This window comes from Papaver somniferum, chromosome 2, assembly GCF_003573695.1.
Source record: "Papaver somniferum cultivar HN1 chromosome 2, ASM357369v1, whole genome shotgun sequence".
Classification (NCBI taxonomy): domain Eukaryota; kingdom Viridiplantae; phylum Streptophyta; class Magnoliopsida; order Ranunculales; family Papaveraceae; genus Papaver; species Papaver somniferum.
The window spans coordinates 80,313,857-80,328,505 of record NC_039359.1 but is presented as its reverse complement, the minus strand read 5'-3'; the positions used below and the strand labels follow the sequence as shown (position 1 = coordinate 80,328,505).

At 36.9% G+C, this 14,649-nt stretch overlaps 2 protein-coding genes across 3 annotated transcripts; one reads left to right on the top strand and one right to left on the bottom strand.

Moving 5' to 3' along the window:
- Positions 1 to 3,072: 3,072 nt before the first annotated feature.
- On the top strand, positions 3,073 to 6,440 carry LOC113348162 (ankyrin repeat-containing protein At5g02620-like). The gene is made up of 7 exons (XM_026591864.1): positions 3,073 to 3,365; positions 3,573 to 4,070; positions 4,375 to 4,524; positions 4,715 to 4,828; positions 5,012 to 5,059; positions 5,179 to 5,618; positions 5,701 to 6,440. The coding sequence occupies exons 1-7, from the start codon at positions 3,152 to 3,154 to the stop codon at positions 6,319 to 6,321; spliced, it is 2,085 nt and encodes a 694-aa protein (XP_026447649.1). The 5' UTR covers positions 3,073 to 3,151; the 3' UTR covers positions 6,322 to 6,440.
- On the bottom strand, positions 6,382 to 11,303 carry LOC113348163. 2 transcript variants are annotated; one of them, XM_026591866.1, is made up of 11 exons: positions 11,023 to 11,303; positions 10,545 to 10,630; positions 10,365 to 10,442; positions 9,826 to 9,938; positions 9,676 to 9,741; positions 8,655 to 8,756; positions 8,337 to 8,548; positions 8,005 to 8,243; positions 7,529 to 7,734; positions 7,216 to 7,379; positions 6,382 to 6,796 (listed from the first exon to the last, which is right to left on the bottom strand). In XM_026591866.1, the coding sequence occupies exons 1-11, from the start codon at positions 11,157 to 11,159 to the stop codon at positions 6,661 to 6,663; spliced, it is 1,539 nt and encodes a 512-aa protein (XP_026447651.1). In that variant the 5' UTR covers positions 11,160 to 11,303; the 3' UTR covers positions 6,382 to 6,660. The 2 variants fall into 2 exon arrangements, with proteins under 2 accessions (XP_026447651.1, XP_026447650.1); XM_026591865.1 differs by having other exon boundaries at positions 8,005 to 8,548.
- Positions 11,304 to 14,649: the final 3,346 nt, after the last annotated feature.

The window sequence follows — 14,649 nt, the reverse complement described above, 5'->3', positions numbered from 1 at the left end:
GGCAGAGAAATTTCTTGATTGTTTTCTATAACTTCCACTTGATTGACTCATTTTTCATTGAAAGGATCCACTCCCTGAAGATTAAACACTGGATCATTCATCCAAGAAAGGTTAGCAATAATTCCACAGTACAACTAGCTATGATTAAGGACATAGCAGGTTCTGTATTTAGCTGATAGGAATCCAAGATAAAAGATTGAAAATTTAACAATTTCACCATTTTCAAGAGTTAACTTGACTTTTATGCATAAAGGAAGATTCACATCTACTTTAACTCTAGCTTTGACAACTGCAATTCTATCTCTATTGAAGATATTAAGCACCTCCACACCCCCACGTTTGTGATGCCACCATATAAGGAATGTTGTCTCTGTCCAAATCATCCCTCTACCGAAATTCAATGCAGAGTATTTCAAATTGGAATATTACTTGATGCACATTCATATTAAATTCCCATGGCATCAGCACCATAAGATGACCTTGAATTGAATGAGGTCTTCCTCTAAGAATTATTAGGTAAAATTCTCTATTCTGAATTCTGAAGATGAAAACATTTCTTCTGCTTGTGTTGATGATGACAATATTATGATCAGTTCCCCAAATAGCTTTTAGAGCATAGTTCAAAGCCCCTCTAGTGACTAACAAATCTTCTCTACAGATGCATCCTATCAAAGCAACGGATTCTACAGCTTTTCCTTTTCCTTTAAGAGAGAAATTCTTAGTATTCTTTTGGGTAACATAACATTTTTTTGCTAGTTGGTCAGATAAATTCACTACTATTGAACTACTGGCAGCCATTAATACATAATGTATTCTGAGGTTGTAATAGTTGCAGATGATTTCAGAGTTTGTTTTGTTTTGTATGTCTTCAAAATTGGAAGTAATGTCTTTATACTTGTAATAATCATGTTCTAAGTAATGAATTGATTTCCAAGTGTAAATCATGCAATAATTATGCTTAAACTTGTGGTTAAGTAGAAGACTGAAGATGGCCTGGTCTTGATAAACTATTGTGTTCAAAGTAATGATTGTTACTTGGGTAGTAAGTGTAGTGACTTGAGTAAATCTTTGATTCATCTTGAGAACTGGATAGCTTATTTGAACAAACCCCAAGCAAGACTGAGGGAAATCTTCTGACTGAATATGCTTCTTGGAGTCGAGAAGGGATGAAACCTGACAAAGGAAATCAGAAAAAGATATTGGACTTGGTAATTAAAGTTCATAAACAAAGACGAGCATAGATAAAAACTAAATCTAAAGAAAACCAAATTGAAGAAAAGCAAGAGATTGCTTCACTTTTGGGTTTATTTAGAAGAAATCTCAAAGAAGGAAATCGAGAAGATTAACATAGATAGAAGGAATTGAACTAAACAATTAGGTAAAAGAAGGACTAAAAATTAGAATTGATTTAAAAAAACTGATAGTGGGTAATAGAGGAATTCAAGATCTAGTCTAGGGATTAAACTAAAAAAGCATCCAAGTTTCATAATTAAGATTTTCTTGCATTGGCTTAGAAATCTAAAAGAAAAAAGAATCAAATTTGCATTATAGAAAGACAGAGATTGAGAAAATTGATGAACGGGTCAGGAACGATTTAACCACCGAGTCGCAGAATTCCGAGTTGTGTCCAGTGAGGAAATCCCACTCTCTACACACCGTTCACATTTAAAAATTAACCACCTCCTCCCTATCTCCTCTTTTACGGTTTTCTCAGTTGAGACTTTGAAGAACATGATTCCGATTTACTCTCTGACAGATTTTCTTTTCTTTTGGGATTAAATTGACTGTCAGACTTTACCGGCGACATTATTATTTTTGCCCGGAACAGGTGTGGAACCATGAAATGACATTTGAACAAAAAGTCGTATGTTCCCAATCACAAAAGACAAAATAGAAGTCATTTGTACTGTATGGTTAAAATATCTGGCAAGACTATAACGTGGTAATATTTTATCTTAACAAGAACACAGGCACGCGCTATGTACGTGCTTTTCATTTGTTGGCAGTTGCAAGATGATATAAACACAATGCTTAAGAACGCCAAAAGAAAGAAAAATGTTGTTTGAAAAGAACATTTCCCTAATCAAATAAGTAAACAAAATACCAACTAAAAAAAAGTTACAGGCATGCCTTCCATCTATCCTGAGTTGCAAGAAAATAAAACCTCTTTGTACACCACATTTTTAGTGAAAGTAGAGTTTCCTCGTTCTTCAGTAGTCTTTTTTACCAAAACTTTTGTAGTTGCTTTGGATACACCTCTTGACAGAGCAACATAGAGTTGTTCGTGGCTGAAAACATCTTTGTCTTGCACGACGCCTTTGTCTCTGAGATTCATTACGCCTTGCAATCCAGCAAGATCTCTCTTCAGTCGTTAAATTAGATAAACGGTGTCGTGCATTCAATCGATATTGTCGCCGTCGGCGGTGCTCACTACTATCATCATTAGCTGTACTACTACGAATTTCTTCATCCATAGATTTCAAATTATCAAAGGGTTTTAGGGTGGGCCATCATCATGGGGTTTACTTAGTGCTGGATTTAAGCAGCTGATCCTAGCTACAGCTTCAGCTCCTAATTCCCCTCCTTTAATGATTGATTCCACGAAGATAGATTAAGTTAGACAAAGCATTAAAAATCATAGATCAAAACATAAGTAATCATACATCAAAGTTAAGAATAGATACGTATGCTTATTTTCCATCTTAATATTTTAACTTAGTGTCGCATATTTTCCAAGCTCATTTTCACATGGTAATCTTATCCTTTTCCACACACAACCAACCACTTTGCATTACCACCTTAAATAACTGCAAAAGATCCGACAGGATCACATATATATATATATATCCGACAACTATGCAGCTGTATTGTGGGAGCAAATAAGCCTAATCATTTTTTCTTACTTATTTACTTGCCAGTCAATTATTTAATTATTGAAGACATAGTGTGTGCCTACATACTAGTACGTACACATCCAACAACCTCATTAACTCTGAATTATTAATCAAAGTCGTCGTCGAAGTTTTATCTTTTAATTGATGAAATGGGTTGCATAGAATCTCTCTATATATGCACTTCCGCAATGTAATCACACAACCACAGAAGAGTACAAGCTAGCTAGCTAGGATTACTTTTGTGAGGTGCAACTGAAATGTCAACGACTTCAGGCACTTCAACAGATCTATCCTTCTCTGTTCCACCCCTTCCACTAGTCCGTTCACCTCCTCCCCCAGCTCCTCCTCTTCCTCCCGCTAGATTTTGGGCCAACAAGTGGCAGCGGTTTCGTCGGTCTTCTACTACTCATGCGCCTCCTGCGCCCCCGCCAGTTCCTGGACCTTCACGGAACTTGTACAGACCATACTCAGGTATGTCATCAAAATTGCACCAGTGTACGTTTTTTTGGTTGGTAATCCATTGTTTTGTTTATTGTTTAGTAAATTTTTCTGTTCGTAATTTTGATTAGGATTCAAAAATTTGTGATTGACCAATTCATCTCCTTGTATTGAATTAGATGGAAAATGTGTTGATCATCTACTGAATTAATATTTTATTTGGGAATGTTAATTAATTAGGGAATAAAAGGAGACCCCTTAAGTACTTGAAATTGTACAAATTAGTGATAAAAGGTGAACTGGATCAAGCCAAGGAATTCTTCCAGAGAGATAGAGAGGCGATTACGGCAGGTATCACAAAGTCATCGGAGACTGCATTGCATGTAGCTACAAGATCAGGACACACACACTTTGTAGAAGAGCTGGTACGAATGATGTCAGCAAAAGACTTGGAAATTAAAGATTTTAACAATGGTGATACAGCTCTTCACACTGCTGCCATTGCCGGAAACATCCAAGCTGCTCGAGCTATGGTGGAAAAAAACCCAAACTTACCCCAAATACGTAATAAAATGGGATGGATTCCACTATCAAGTGCTGCTTATTGTTCGTCAAATAAACAAAAGGACATGATGGAGTATCTGTTGAGTGTCACTAAACATGGCGCCAACCGCAGTCCATTTTACGGCCGTTCTGGTGGTGAACTTATTTGCACTATAACTCGAGCAGGTCGCTATGGTAAGTTCTTTTTAACTGTAACACTTTTTTTTTTTGATCCGTTAAAGAGAATATATTAAAATGCATACAGGACGTTTAACTGTAACACTTTATGGTTGGCCGTGTTGGTCTAGTCAGTGTAGGTAGCACATGACACTGCATGGTGTCAAATGCACGAGGAAAATGTTATTTTCCAGAGTTTTTATGCTGTTAGACTTTGATCCTATCACTCAATAATCTAACGGGAAACATAAATCTTACATTTTAACACACCGAACGATGTATGCTGATAAGCATGACTAACCGTATTTCTTGTTTTTCATAGGAATCGCCAAGAAACTGATCCACGAGTATCCGAATTTGGCAACAGACAAGGATAAACATGGTATTTGTGCATTAGAAGTATTGGCCGAGATGTCGTATGCATTTCAAAGTGGAAGCCAGCTAAGTGCATGGCAGCGCTTCATCTATCCATGTAATCTCTCATTCTACACATATTTGTTTGTCCGGTCCTCACTATATATTAAACTTTTGTTAGGTCTAGGTGACCTCCAACTCCAAGAGCATCTGGCCAAGGGCCTGAAAACGCCAGCAGTTTTTCCTTTTTTTTCGAGTTTCTTATTGTTTTTTTTTTACACTAATAATGTTGATAAATGATGGTACAGATATTAATGTAGACTTACCTGTGTCCATCTCTAGAGAAGACACTGACCTTCCAACAACCAGAGGAAGAAAATCTATAATGAACAAGTTTCTCTCAGTAACATATTTTACTGAAGGTATGGACAAAATCATACTTTCTAGGTTCGATTGTCTTTGCTTAGTTGTCTATGTACCTCAGGTTACATATTTTAACTTGCCCATTTCTGCTTTTGAGAAAATAAGGAAGTCTTTCTTCCAACTACGCAGACAATGCAACAATGCACACTAAAAAAGATGTCGTATTTGGTTTTTATTTGCAGTGTTCCAATGGACGAAAGATGTGTTGTGGCAAGGTGTAAAACAACTAGGTATATTAGATTTCCTATTGCATTCAGACTTATTTTGCTTACAATGCAGACACACCAGGGGTTGATGGGTTAAGTTTTGAGTGTATTTCTCGCATATAACTTTGCCTTCAATTTTACAGTTCCAGGAAGCAAGAAGGTATACAAGAAAAAGTTGATGCATAAGCAAGCCTTGGATTTGGTTAAATGCATTTGTGAGAAGATCTCTGAAGTCAGTTATTCAGAAATATCAGACGTTCTCACGTCGACTAACATTTTGGGCAAGGCTATAACAAGTGGGACAGTTGAAGTCGTAGCCGAATGTATTCAAACATTCCCCGATTTAATTTGGATTAAAATGAATAAGCGGAATTTGTTTGAGATTGCAATTGAAGAACGTCATGAAAGGATTTTCAATCTTGTGTGTGAGATGGATGAGGTTAAAAAGACGTTTGTATATTTAAGGGATGAGACATCAGGTAACACTATCCTACATTTGGCCGCCAAGTTAGCACCCCCTGCGCAATTGAATTCAGTCTCTTGTGTAGCCCTTCAAATGCAACGAGAGCTGCAATGGTATAAGGTACGAACGCATATACTTGCTACTATATCCCAGCTCTAAATACAATGCTCGGTTACCAAAACTGATGATTGTATTTGAACAGGAGGTGGAAAAGATATCTTTGCCGATAAACAAAGTAATAAGGAACAAAGATGGGAAGATTCCTCAAGCTTTGTTCAGGGAACAACATAAAGAATTATTGATGAAAGGAGTGGATTGGATGAAAGGTACAGCTGAATCGTGTATGTTAGTAGCCACTCTTATCGCCACCGTAGTGTTTGCTGCTGCTTTTACTGTACCAGGTGGAAATTACGATAGTGATAGTAACAACAAAGGAATTCCAATCTTCTTACACGAGGTTTCGTTCATGGTATTCGCTGTAACAGACAGCTTAGCCCTCTTCTCTTCAGTTACATCAATTCTTATGTTCCTATCAATATTAACTTCACGCTTTAGAGAAGAAGATTTCCTTGAGTCATTGCCTAGAAGACTGATGATAGGACTCGCAACACTTTTCTTCTCTATAATTACTATGATGGTTGCCTTTAGTGCAACACTGGCAATTGCAATTGGACCGAAGTTTGGATGGTTTCCAATACCTTTAGCTTTAATGGCATGTGTGCCTGTAACCTTGTTTGCATTCTTGCATTTTCATTTGTTCTTCGAGATTGCCTGGTCTACATATCGCCCAGCCCTCTTCCGCAGACACAAAATGCTTTACTAATTCATGAGTCTAATTAGCTGACCATGTATGGTCTGCCAAAATGTTTGGCACCCAGGATGTTTTAATCTTCTAGTTGGTTGTATTTGTGGGTTACAATAGAGGTCTCACAAATTTTTGTTCATTACTTGAACTCTGAGGTTCGGCTCGGATATAATTATTCTCTGATTCATCATAACATGTAACTGACAGTATGACAGAGACCATTTACAATTACAGAGTGAAAACCAAGGAGCATAACAACAAGACTCTACTACTTTAAAAAGCAAAATTTTACAGAAAGCTGGAGCGAGGGGATGATAATGCGAGAAAGATGGCACTTCTATGAAGAACTGCTAAGGATCACTTAACATCATCTGCAAGTTGGGAACTTCGGATCCCCCAAAATGATTTTGGCTTCAACTTTGTGTCAATGGCTGTAAAAAGCCAGCCCATCTGTGTTTCACACGTGGCGCAGTTAGCGATTGTCCATGCATACCTACCCCAGAGACAGAAAATGAGGAACGTTAATTATACAGAAAACCATTTTAGTGTTAAGTGACAAATAATAGTTATAATTAAGAAGCAACAATTATGAACCAATCTAATTAGGAAAATAATATCCACCCAAAAATTATGAGCCGTGTAATAGTCGAAAACACCTTTGACACAATAATTTTAACCAAAATAACACCACTTATCATTCAACTTGGAGTTGTAATTAGATTACTGGTTCATCTTCCTGTTTTCACTGACATACCTATCTGCCTTGTACATATTTAGCAGGAGAATTTCTAAGCTTTACTAATACTTTTGTTCTTTCAAAAACAGAAAGCACAAGGACATTTAGTAAAAAGAATGTAGCGCATGAGTAAACGACAATATACTTGACAAATTTATGAAAGTTAAAACTCATACCCAGGAAACCAGCTATACTCTTTAACAGCAGGCCCAACAAGTGCTAGTCCATTTGCTTTGTATAGGGTCATAACCTCATGCACAAAACCATTGGGATTCACGTATGCACCAAGAGGTCCATCACTGGACATGACCAGTGTATCACTCCGCCTTGCAATTTCGGTCTACAAGAAAAAGGAAAAAAATAGTGGTACTAAATAAATTACAAAAACTTGAAATTTGTAACAGAACCATTCGCATTAGAACATTTTCGTTTCCCATCCTTCTGGTAGGTACCTTAGAGCAATTTTCCAGGTAAATCAAAGTCACAAACCTGACAAGTTTTGCAGCAGACACGATCAAAACATCCAAGTAATTCGATTTCTCGTCGCAATCTGTATGAAATTCCATCAATCTCTAGCAGATCTTGCCTAATAGATTCTGATACAGGAAGTTTGCTTGCAATATGAAATGACAAAAGATCAGGTGTCTTTACAAGATCATCCATATTCGGGGAACCAACTATCTCCTTCCACATATCTGCATTATTTCATCAAGAATTTACCATTTGAAATGAGTTCATGTGCACAACAACAAGTTAGTTCTCAGCTACATTGGAGGTGCTGGATGTGAGATGATTAGCTTGTTTGTTTGTTTGTTTGTTTTTTCATTCTAGGTTGCCTAACCTAACTGTTACTTCTAATATAACCCCATAATAATAAGAAAAATTGCTAAAAGAACAGAAGTTTATGCGTGCAGGTGGTATCACTTTTCACAGGTCTTCAAGTAAAAAATTAAAAATCATGTTACCTGCAGCCTTCTGAGCAAGATAATAAGAATCATACATCCTGAAAACCCAATGCGGCAAGTAAAACCTTGAAGTTCTTTGCTTTGAAGAAGGTGCCCACACCTGTTTTCCCGCAAAAGATTGATTCATTGAGCCAACACCATCACTAGCTTTCTCGGTAAATTTGTCAAGCATACTGTGGTGTGACGTCCCTACAGGCTCGTCCAGGGAATATATTCCCAACTGGTAACCATGTTCGTACCTTCCAGATTCAGAATCATTGTTTGTCAGTTCATTAAGCCTATCATACCCTTGACTTGAAGTTGAGGCTATTAAAGACTGGTGTAATCTCAACTCTGCTGGTGAAAGATCACTCCCAAAGCTTGCTTCCGACATAGTTTCTGAATCATTATCCTCAGCTCCGTGTCCATATTTACTAGCATGTGAAGCAAGAGGCGCTGACTGTGAGAGTCTATACGTGTTACTCACTGATGCCAGCTGTCCAAAAGCATCCCTTGGGGTCCTCAGTGGCAAATCTTCTTGGATGATCTGGATCTCTGCACAAGGCTGACAAGTGCGTATAGATTAGTTTCCCCCATCATGAAAGCAGAACAAAAGTCCATGAACTAATCCACATATTTCACTAAAACATGAAACATCAAACAAGTCTTACAGCTCCTTCAACATCGATCCAAGTACGTCGTACATGAAATCGTTGTTGTCCACGAGTAACCACATTCAGAGAACCATCCTCCAATCGCCGACATTGCCGAATCTATAAAATGAATCTAACAGCGTGAGCTTATTATGGATAGATAATATATGTGAATGATAGGTTCATTGAAGATCTAGTGTCCTTCCTTATAATAAGTATAGTATGTTTCGACCGTTACAACAACATGATATGAGATGACCACCAGAGCAACAATTACCAATTTCAATTTACTATCTGATATTCTGAATCTAAGTTTTATCGTGTTTGGAGAATTATAACCACAAGGTCCACAACTAACCACAACGCCTACATGAACATGATTTCTTGTTAGATAGGGCCTTGTCGTGGAGTAACAAGACAAACCTACTTAAAAACCTGAACAGAGGTGATGCATGTATGAAAAGTTTGGAAGAATTAGTCCATGGAAGTATAGTTCATCAGGTCTATCATGATATCATGGAACTCGTACGGAAAAATCGCCTTTTATTTCACCAATAGGTTTATCCTAAAAAATATAATGAGATGCGTATCCTGTCCTACTTGTATCTCATTTTCCTATAGAAACAAGGATACAATGGGTTATTACACATTGCAAATTATATGTACACTCCAAAAGAAAAAAAAAAACTAATCTGGAAATGGCAGCTTTGAAGTTACTTTGTAGTTTTTCGTTTACATATGTTGTTGCTGGTATGATTGACGAAGTACCTAACTAGACATTAATACAAATAACTACTCTCCAAAATCAACAGGAATAGCACTCATGGGGACAACTTTATTCAAAGTTTCCACAAGCCCACGAACTTACAACAGCAAGTCTGTCTCAACTTCCCTCTCTTGAGGCAATACGTGTTCTTTTAATAACATTGAGGAAATCGGGAAAAAAAAATTGGTTGATAACAATCATAACTATTAGTGATGCCTACAGGTCTTCCTGAACCTTGGAGACGAAAACGCGAAGCGGCAAAAGAAACCATACCTCTGCTGTTGTCCCAACTTTCGCACAGCATAACCTGTAATCATCAGGATGTCTATGAACACGAATCTGCACCAATTTCACAAGGAATTAATTTTGCTCGTAAAAAAGACAAATGGCTGGTCACCAACGATTGAGAGGTACAGCACATACCACACCTATTGTATGGGAAGCTTCAACTTGGTTCAATGCCTTCTCCACAGCAGCTTTAAACCTGGGTTGAATAACTCTCAGAGGAAGGGTTGCCTCGGGGAACAAAACAACACCTGGCAAAGAAAGGGGAAAATGAATAATCTAAACCGTAAAAGACTCAAATATAGGTTGACAGAAGGTGCAAAAGACAACAAATTCTTTACAGTTTAGCTTAGACATCTTAGAAGGTATCAATAAGGGATACAAACAGTGCATCAACTTAGAAAGTCCAAAATGAGGTCAGTACAATCTCCAAACATTTCAATTAATTTTGACTTAAACCAGTGGTTTTAAAGCATTGCAAACCAAAATGCAAGAGACCACAACAAAGCCTCTGAACATACACCCACAGATGTTCATGACTCACTAACAGTTAGGTACATGTTTGATCTATGTGAAGGAGACCCATTAGTTTTAAGACTAAGGTGAGGCATACCTCTTTTTTCTCTAACACATGTTACTTAAAAAAAACTAATTTTCATAATTAAGCAGATAATTACCTTCAAGATAGAACATCGGAACACTCAAAATAGCACCACCATCTAAGAAAGAAACTCTATGCTGCGTGTCGTCAACCTCTGGTGCATATAAGAAAATCTCCATATAAGAATAAAAAACTCACTCAAAATCAAAAGAATATATTATTGTACAAGAATTTGTCAAGGTCCTCATATACCTACCACCAAGATAAGTATGCATGGAAGCCAAACTCACGTCATAGGTAAATCCACCTATATCCCCTGCCCCTCCATCATCTTCCCTGTCACTGTCACAAAGCATACACAACACAATCAGTTCTCAATCCATACTCTAAATTTCATCATCATGACATAATAAAGCAAGAATTAACAATTAAGAGCTAAGCTAGTTGAAAATCCATTTAATCACCATGATAAGTGGATCAAATTTCTGCAGAAGGTCATTTCTACAAAGTGCAGAAATCAAAATCACTGCAAAAATTGACCCAATTTGTACTAGCTTCAGCTAATTAATAATCACCATCAATAACTGGCACATAAATTCCAAAATTCATCCCCAGATTCAAATTAATCACCACTGTGGCTCTAACTAGGGTTTTGTTTTGAAAACCCTAAATCTGAAATGAATGAAGATGAGAATTAAGAAATCAAAAACGAAAGAAAAATGTCTGTCACTTACATAATAATATGAGCATCTTCATCAGAGGAATGTTCATCAACTTCTTCAATCTCTAATTCTTCCATATCAAGCTGTCTTATCATCTCCATTTGAAGTCTTTCATTTTCTAAGATCCTCTCATTATTGATGTTCTCCATTTACCTTTATTTTATCTGTAAATTTATGAATGAGAGATAGAAAGAGAGTTTAATGAGTGAAGGTTTCATTCGTCTATGATGCAGGAAATACCCGCCATGTACAGTATCGATGTTGGAAACTTGGTACCACAAACAGGTTTAGGAATGTTGTGGAACATCATACGAGGGGCCTACTTGTTCAAGGGATTTTACTTTTCGCGGTTCACTTCCATAAGCAAAACGCCGTGGGCCGATCTATGAGGCATAAGCAACACACATCCATCAGCACACCACAACACTAAGCCCACATTGTTTCAAGTTCTGCAACTACGTCTTTGTATTCCAATGCACATGCCAAAAAAAGGAACACAGCATCAGCAAATGAAATCTACAAGGTTAGCTTGCTAAATAGATATCAATTAGCTTATCCAGAGTATTCTATATTCTACATTGATAGATTTTGATGAAAAGCAAACTCGCCAAATTGTATCCATGATTCGCGGGTTCAATTCCCGTCATTCGCCCATCAAGAAAAGGGACAGGAAGATCTCAACTATAAAGATTTATCTGCAAGAGTAAATTCCTTGGATGAATGTCTGAGCGGTTGAATGTTCAAAAAAGTTGAGCAATGAAAAGGTGTAAGCATTTCTAATTCATTTACCAAGATCAGCCACCCCTACTGACCCAAGTGTTAGACTAACTCCGCTCCGACTGTGCGATACCTCCGTGTGAGTTTATCTTCTTACTTTTGGTAAGAATAGAAGAATTTTATTAGATCAAAGAAAAATGTACAGCAAAAGCTACAAGTTGCAGAAGAAACAAAGAGAAATTAAAATTAATAAAAAACAACATCCGAATTGAATAATGTATGAGAAAAATTAGCATGAGTCCTCCTCCCAGCAGCTGAAACCCATGAAAAGACTAGAGTTTTCGCAATATCACAAAGCTCAGCATCAGTTTTGAAGATGTAATTGTCCTGGAAGGTTTGACAGTTTCTCTCATTCCAGAGATTCCAAACAATAGTTGGTGGTAGTGAGTTCCAGATATCTGTCCCTGAGTTGCTAGAGATGTAATTGTTTGACCAGAAGACATACAACGAACACATAGATTCAGGAAAGACCCATGCCCAATCGTTATTTGGCGTTAGAGAAGTCCAAACACAGTGTGCAACTTTACAGTGAATTAGAATATGATCTTGCGACTGTACTATCACGACAAAGAATACAAGAGTTATACAAGTCCATACCTTTATGATTTAACATCTTCAATCGATAAGTATACTACTTTTTTTTAATATCGTCTTCTCGCACAGAACCCAACATGCAACCTCGTACATTAAAACATAGTTTACTAACATTAAGAAAAGACTTGGTAGTATCAGATTAGAGCTCACACTGATCTTAATAGTACGACAGTTACACTTCAATCACGAGAGGCTTCATCTTAGATAGATCGTCTGAAACTACTTTTCTCAATAACTTCTTCGTTCCTTTAAATTCAAATATTGCTTGTCCTTTGTTTCAAACCTTTCTCATGTACTTTATCCTTATCTATTTCTTGATCCATCTGTTTGGTGCTTTTCTGATGGAAAATAGCTATAATCTCTATAATCATCTTAGTGGATTATCTCTAGCACAAGTATTTTCAAATCAGAACAATGCATCTTTACTACCAACTCCCCCTAAGTTCACAAGATATTTAATAGCATTCTAGCTAGAGTTTTCTCCACTTCCATTCTTAAACCTTGGGAAGTTACAGAAGCTTTAAGTAACTTCTGGGGTTTTTATATTGGTTTCAAATAAGAGAACTTGATCCCAAATTATTCATCCTCTCCTTCCATTTGGATGAAGACTTCTTAGGATCACAACAAATGGCCCGTGGTATCCTTTCGGTAATGTACTGGATACAACAAAGACTTACCGCAGAATCAATATCTCAACAGAAGCAGTGAAGGAGATTCTTATCTGCGCCACCATCTTAAATGTCAAGCACAAGCACAAAAGCAAAGAAATTCTTGGTTTAATAGCAACTAAATTAGGATAAGTAAGTTGAGTTTGTGTAGGAAGTGAGGTTTCTGGACCTCATTGTTTTCCAAGAGTTTTGTTTCTGAGTAAACATAGAAAAACCTTTAATAGATATGCTTCTAGTCAAAAAAAGGAAGATATCTAGTCACTGAGATTTTCTTCAACTATCTTAATCTCCCATCAAAGTTTTGTAATCATTGCTTGATACTGGGTCACAAGGATAACAGTTCTCCAATTTTACAAGGAAGACCTTTAGAAGATATATATGATATTTCAGTTGATTCCCTCTACCCTGGAGATGATCTTTTCTACTTCAATGACATTCACATTCAAATATGGAACCCTAAGAATAACTTGGCCATTCAAGGTATCATTGTCCATGTGGAAAATTATCTCAAATTACCTGGTGTAAGAAACACCTATCAAAACCATTTTGGATCTTTCCCTCAACATAATAACCAAACTGTTGAGGAGGGTCAAGCTTCTCAAATCGTTGTTAGTACCACTGTACATGATGAAGACATGCCACCAGCTATAGATTATACTTTAGAAGAAAAAAAATCTATTTCAATCTGCCTGAGGATTACGTTTCTATCTCTTTGTCGGAGTCGGACTCGTTCGGATCCGTTAACTCTGAAACTCACCGAGTATTTAAATCGGTTAGAGCTTTCTGAGCTTGAACAACCCTTTGGATTTGGTTAATTTAGGATATTTCAATTCTAGAACTAGATAATCTTGTCTATCCTCTCATGTTCTTTCAAAATCCATTTTACCCCATTTTCCGCCGTTTCAGCATCGGCTGCCTCCCCTTTTCAATCTCCAATAGTAGAAAAAACATCTGCATTTAAAATATCTATTCCACAGTTTTCATCTTCTTCTTCCGACAATTTTTACACCATCTCAACGGAAAATGACAATTCACTCGAAAACGATCAATACAAATCCAGCTTGAAAGAACAACATAAGGCTACTAAATTATGCCTCCCACTGTCATTCTCGCTATCCTCCCCATCAGTGCCAACGGAAAATACACAGGTATTTATCTCACTCTGATCATCAATTAAAATTAATATATCTCTTTAAATATTAAATTTTGTTGGTATGCATAAGATGTTATGCAGTCAATATTGGATCTGCATAAGATGTTATGCAGTTAACTAAAACAGATTAAAAAAGGAAACACAGTTTAACGTGGTTCAGATATAGCCTACGTCCACGGGAGAAGAATGATTAGGGTTTCTTATTATCGATAGAGGTTTTACAAGAAGTGTATATATATATCCTATACATGCCACATATTCGTATAGATAGCAACATATCTAGAGAATATTTTCTTGCAGTGTAAGCCAGTCATAAATAGAGAAACCAAATATTCTCCTTTGTTCCAACACTCCCCCTCAAGTTGGTGCGAAGATATCAATGGAGCCCAACTTGGATAGAATTCCATTGAATTTCTTGACAGGTAAACCCTTAGTAAGAACATCTGC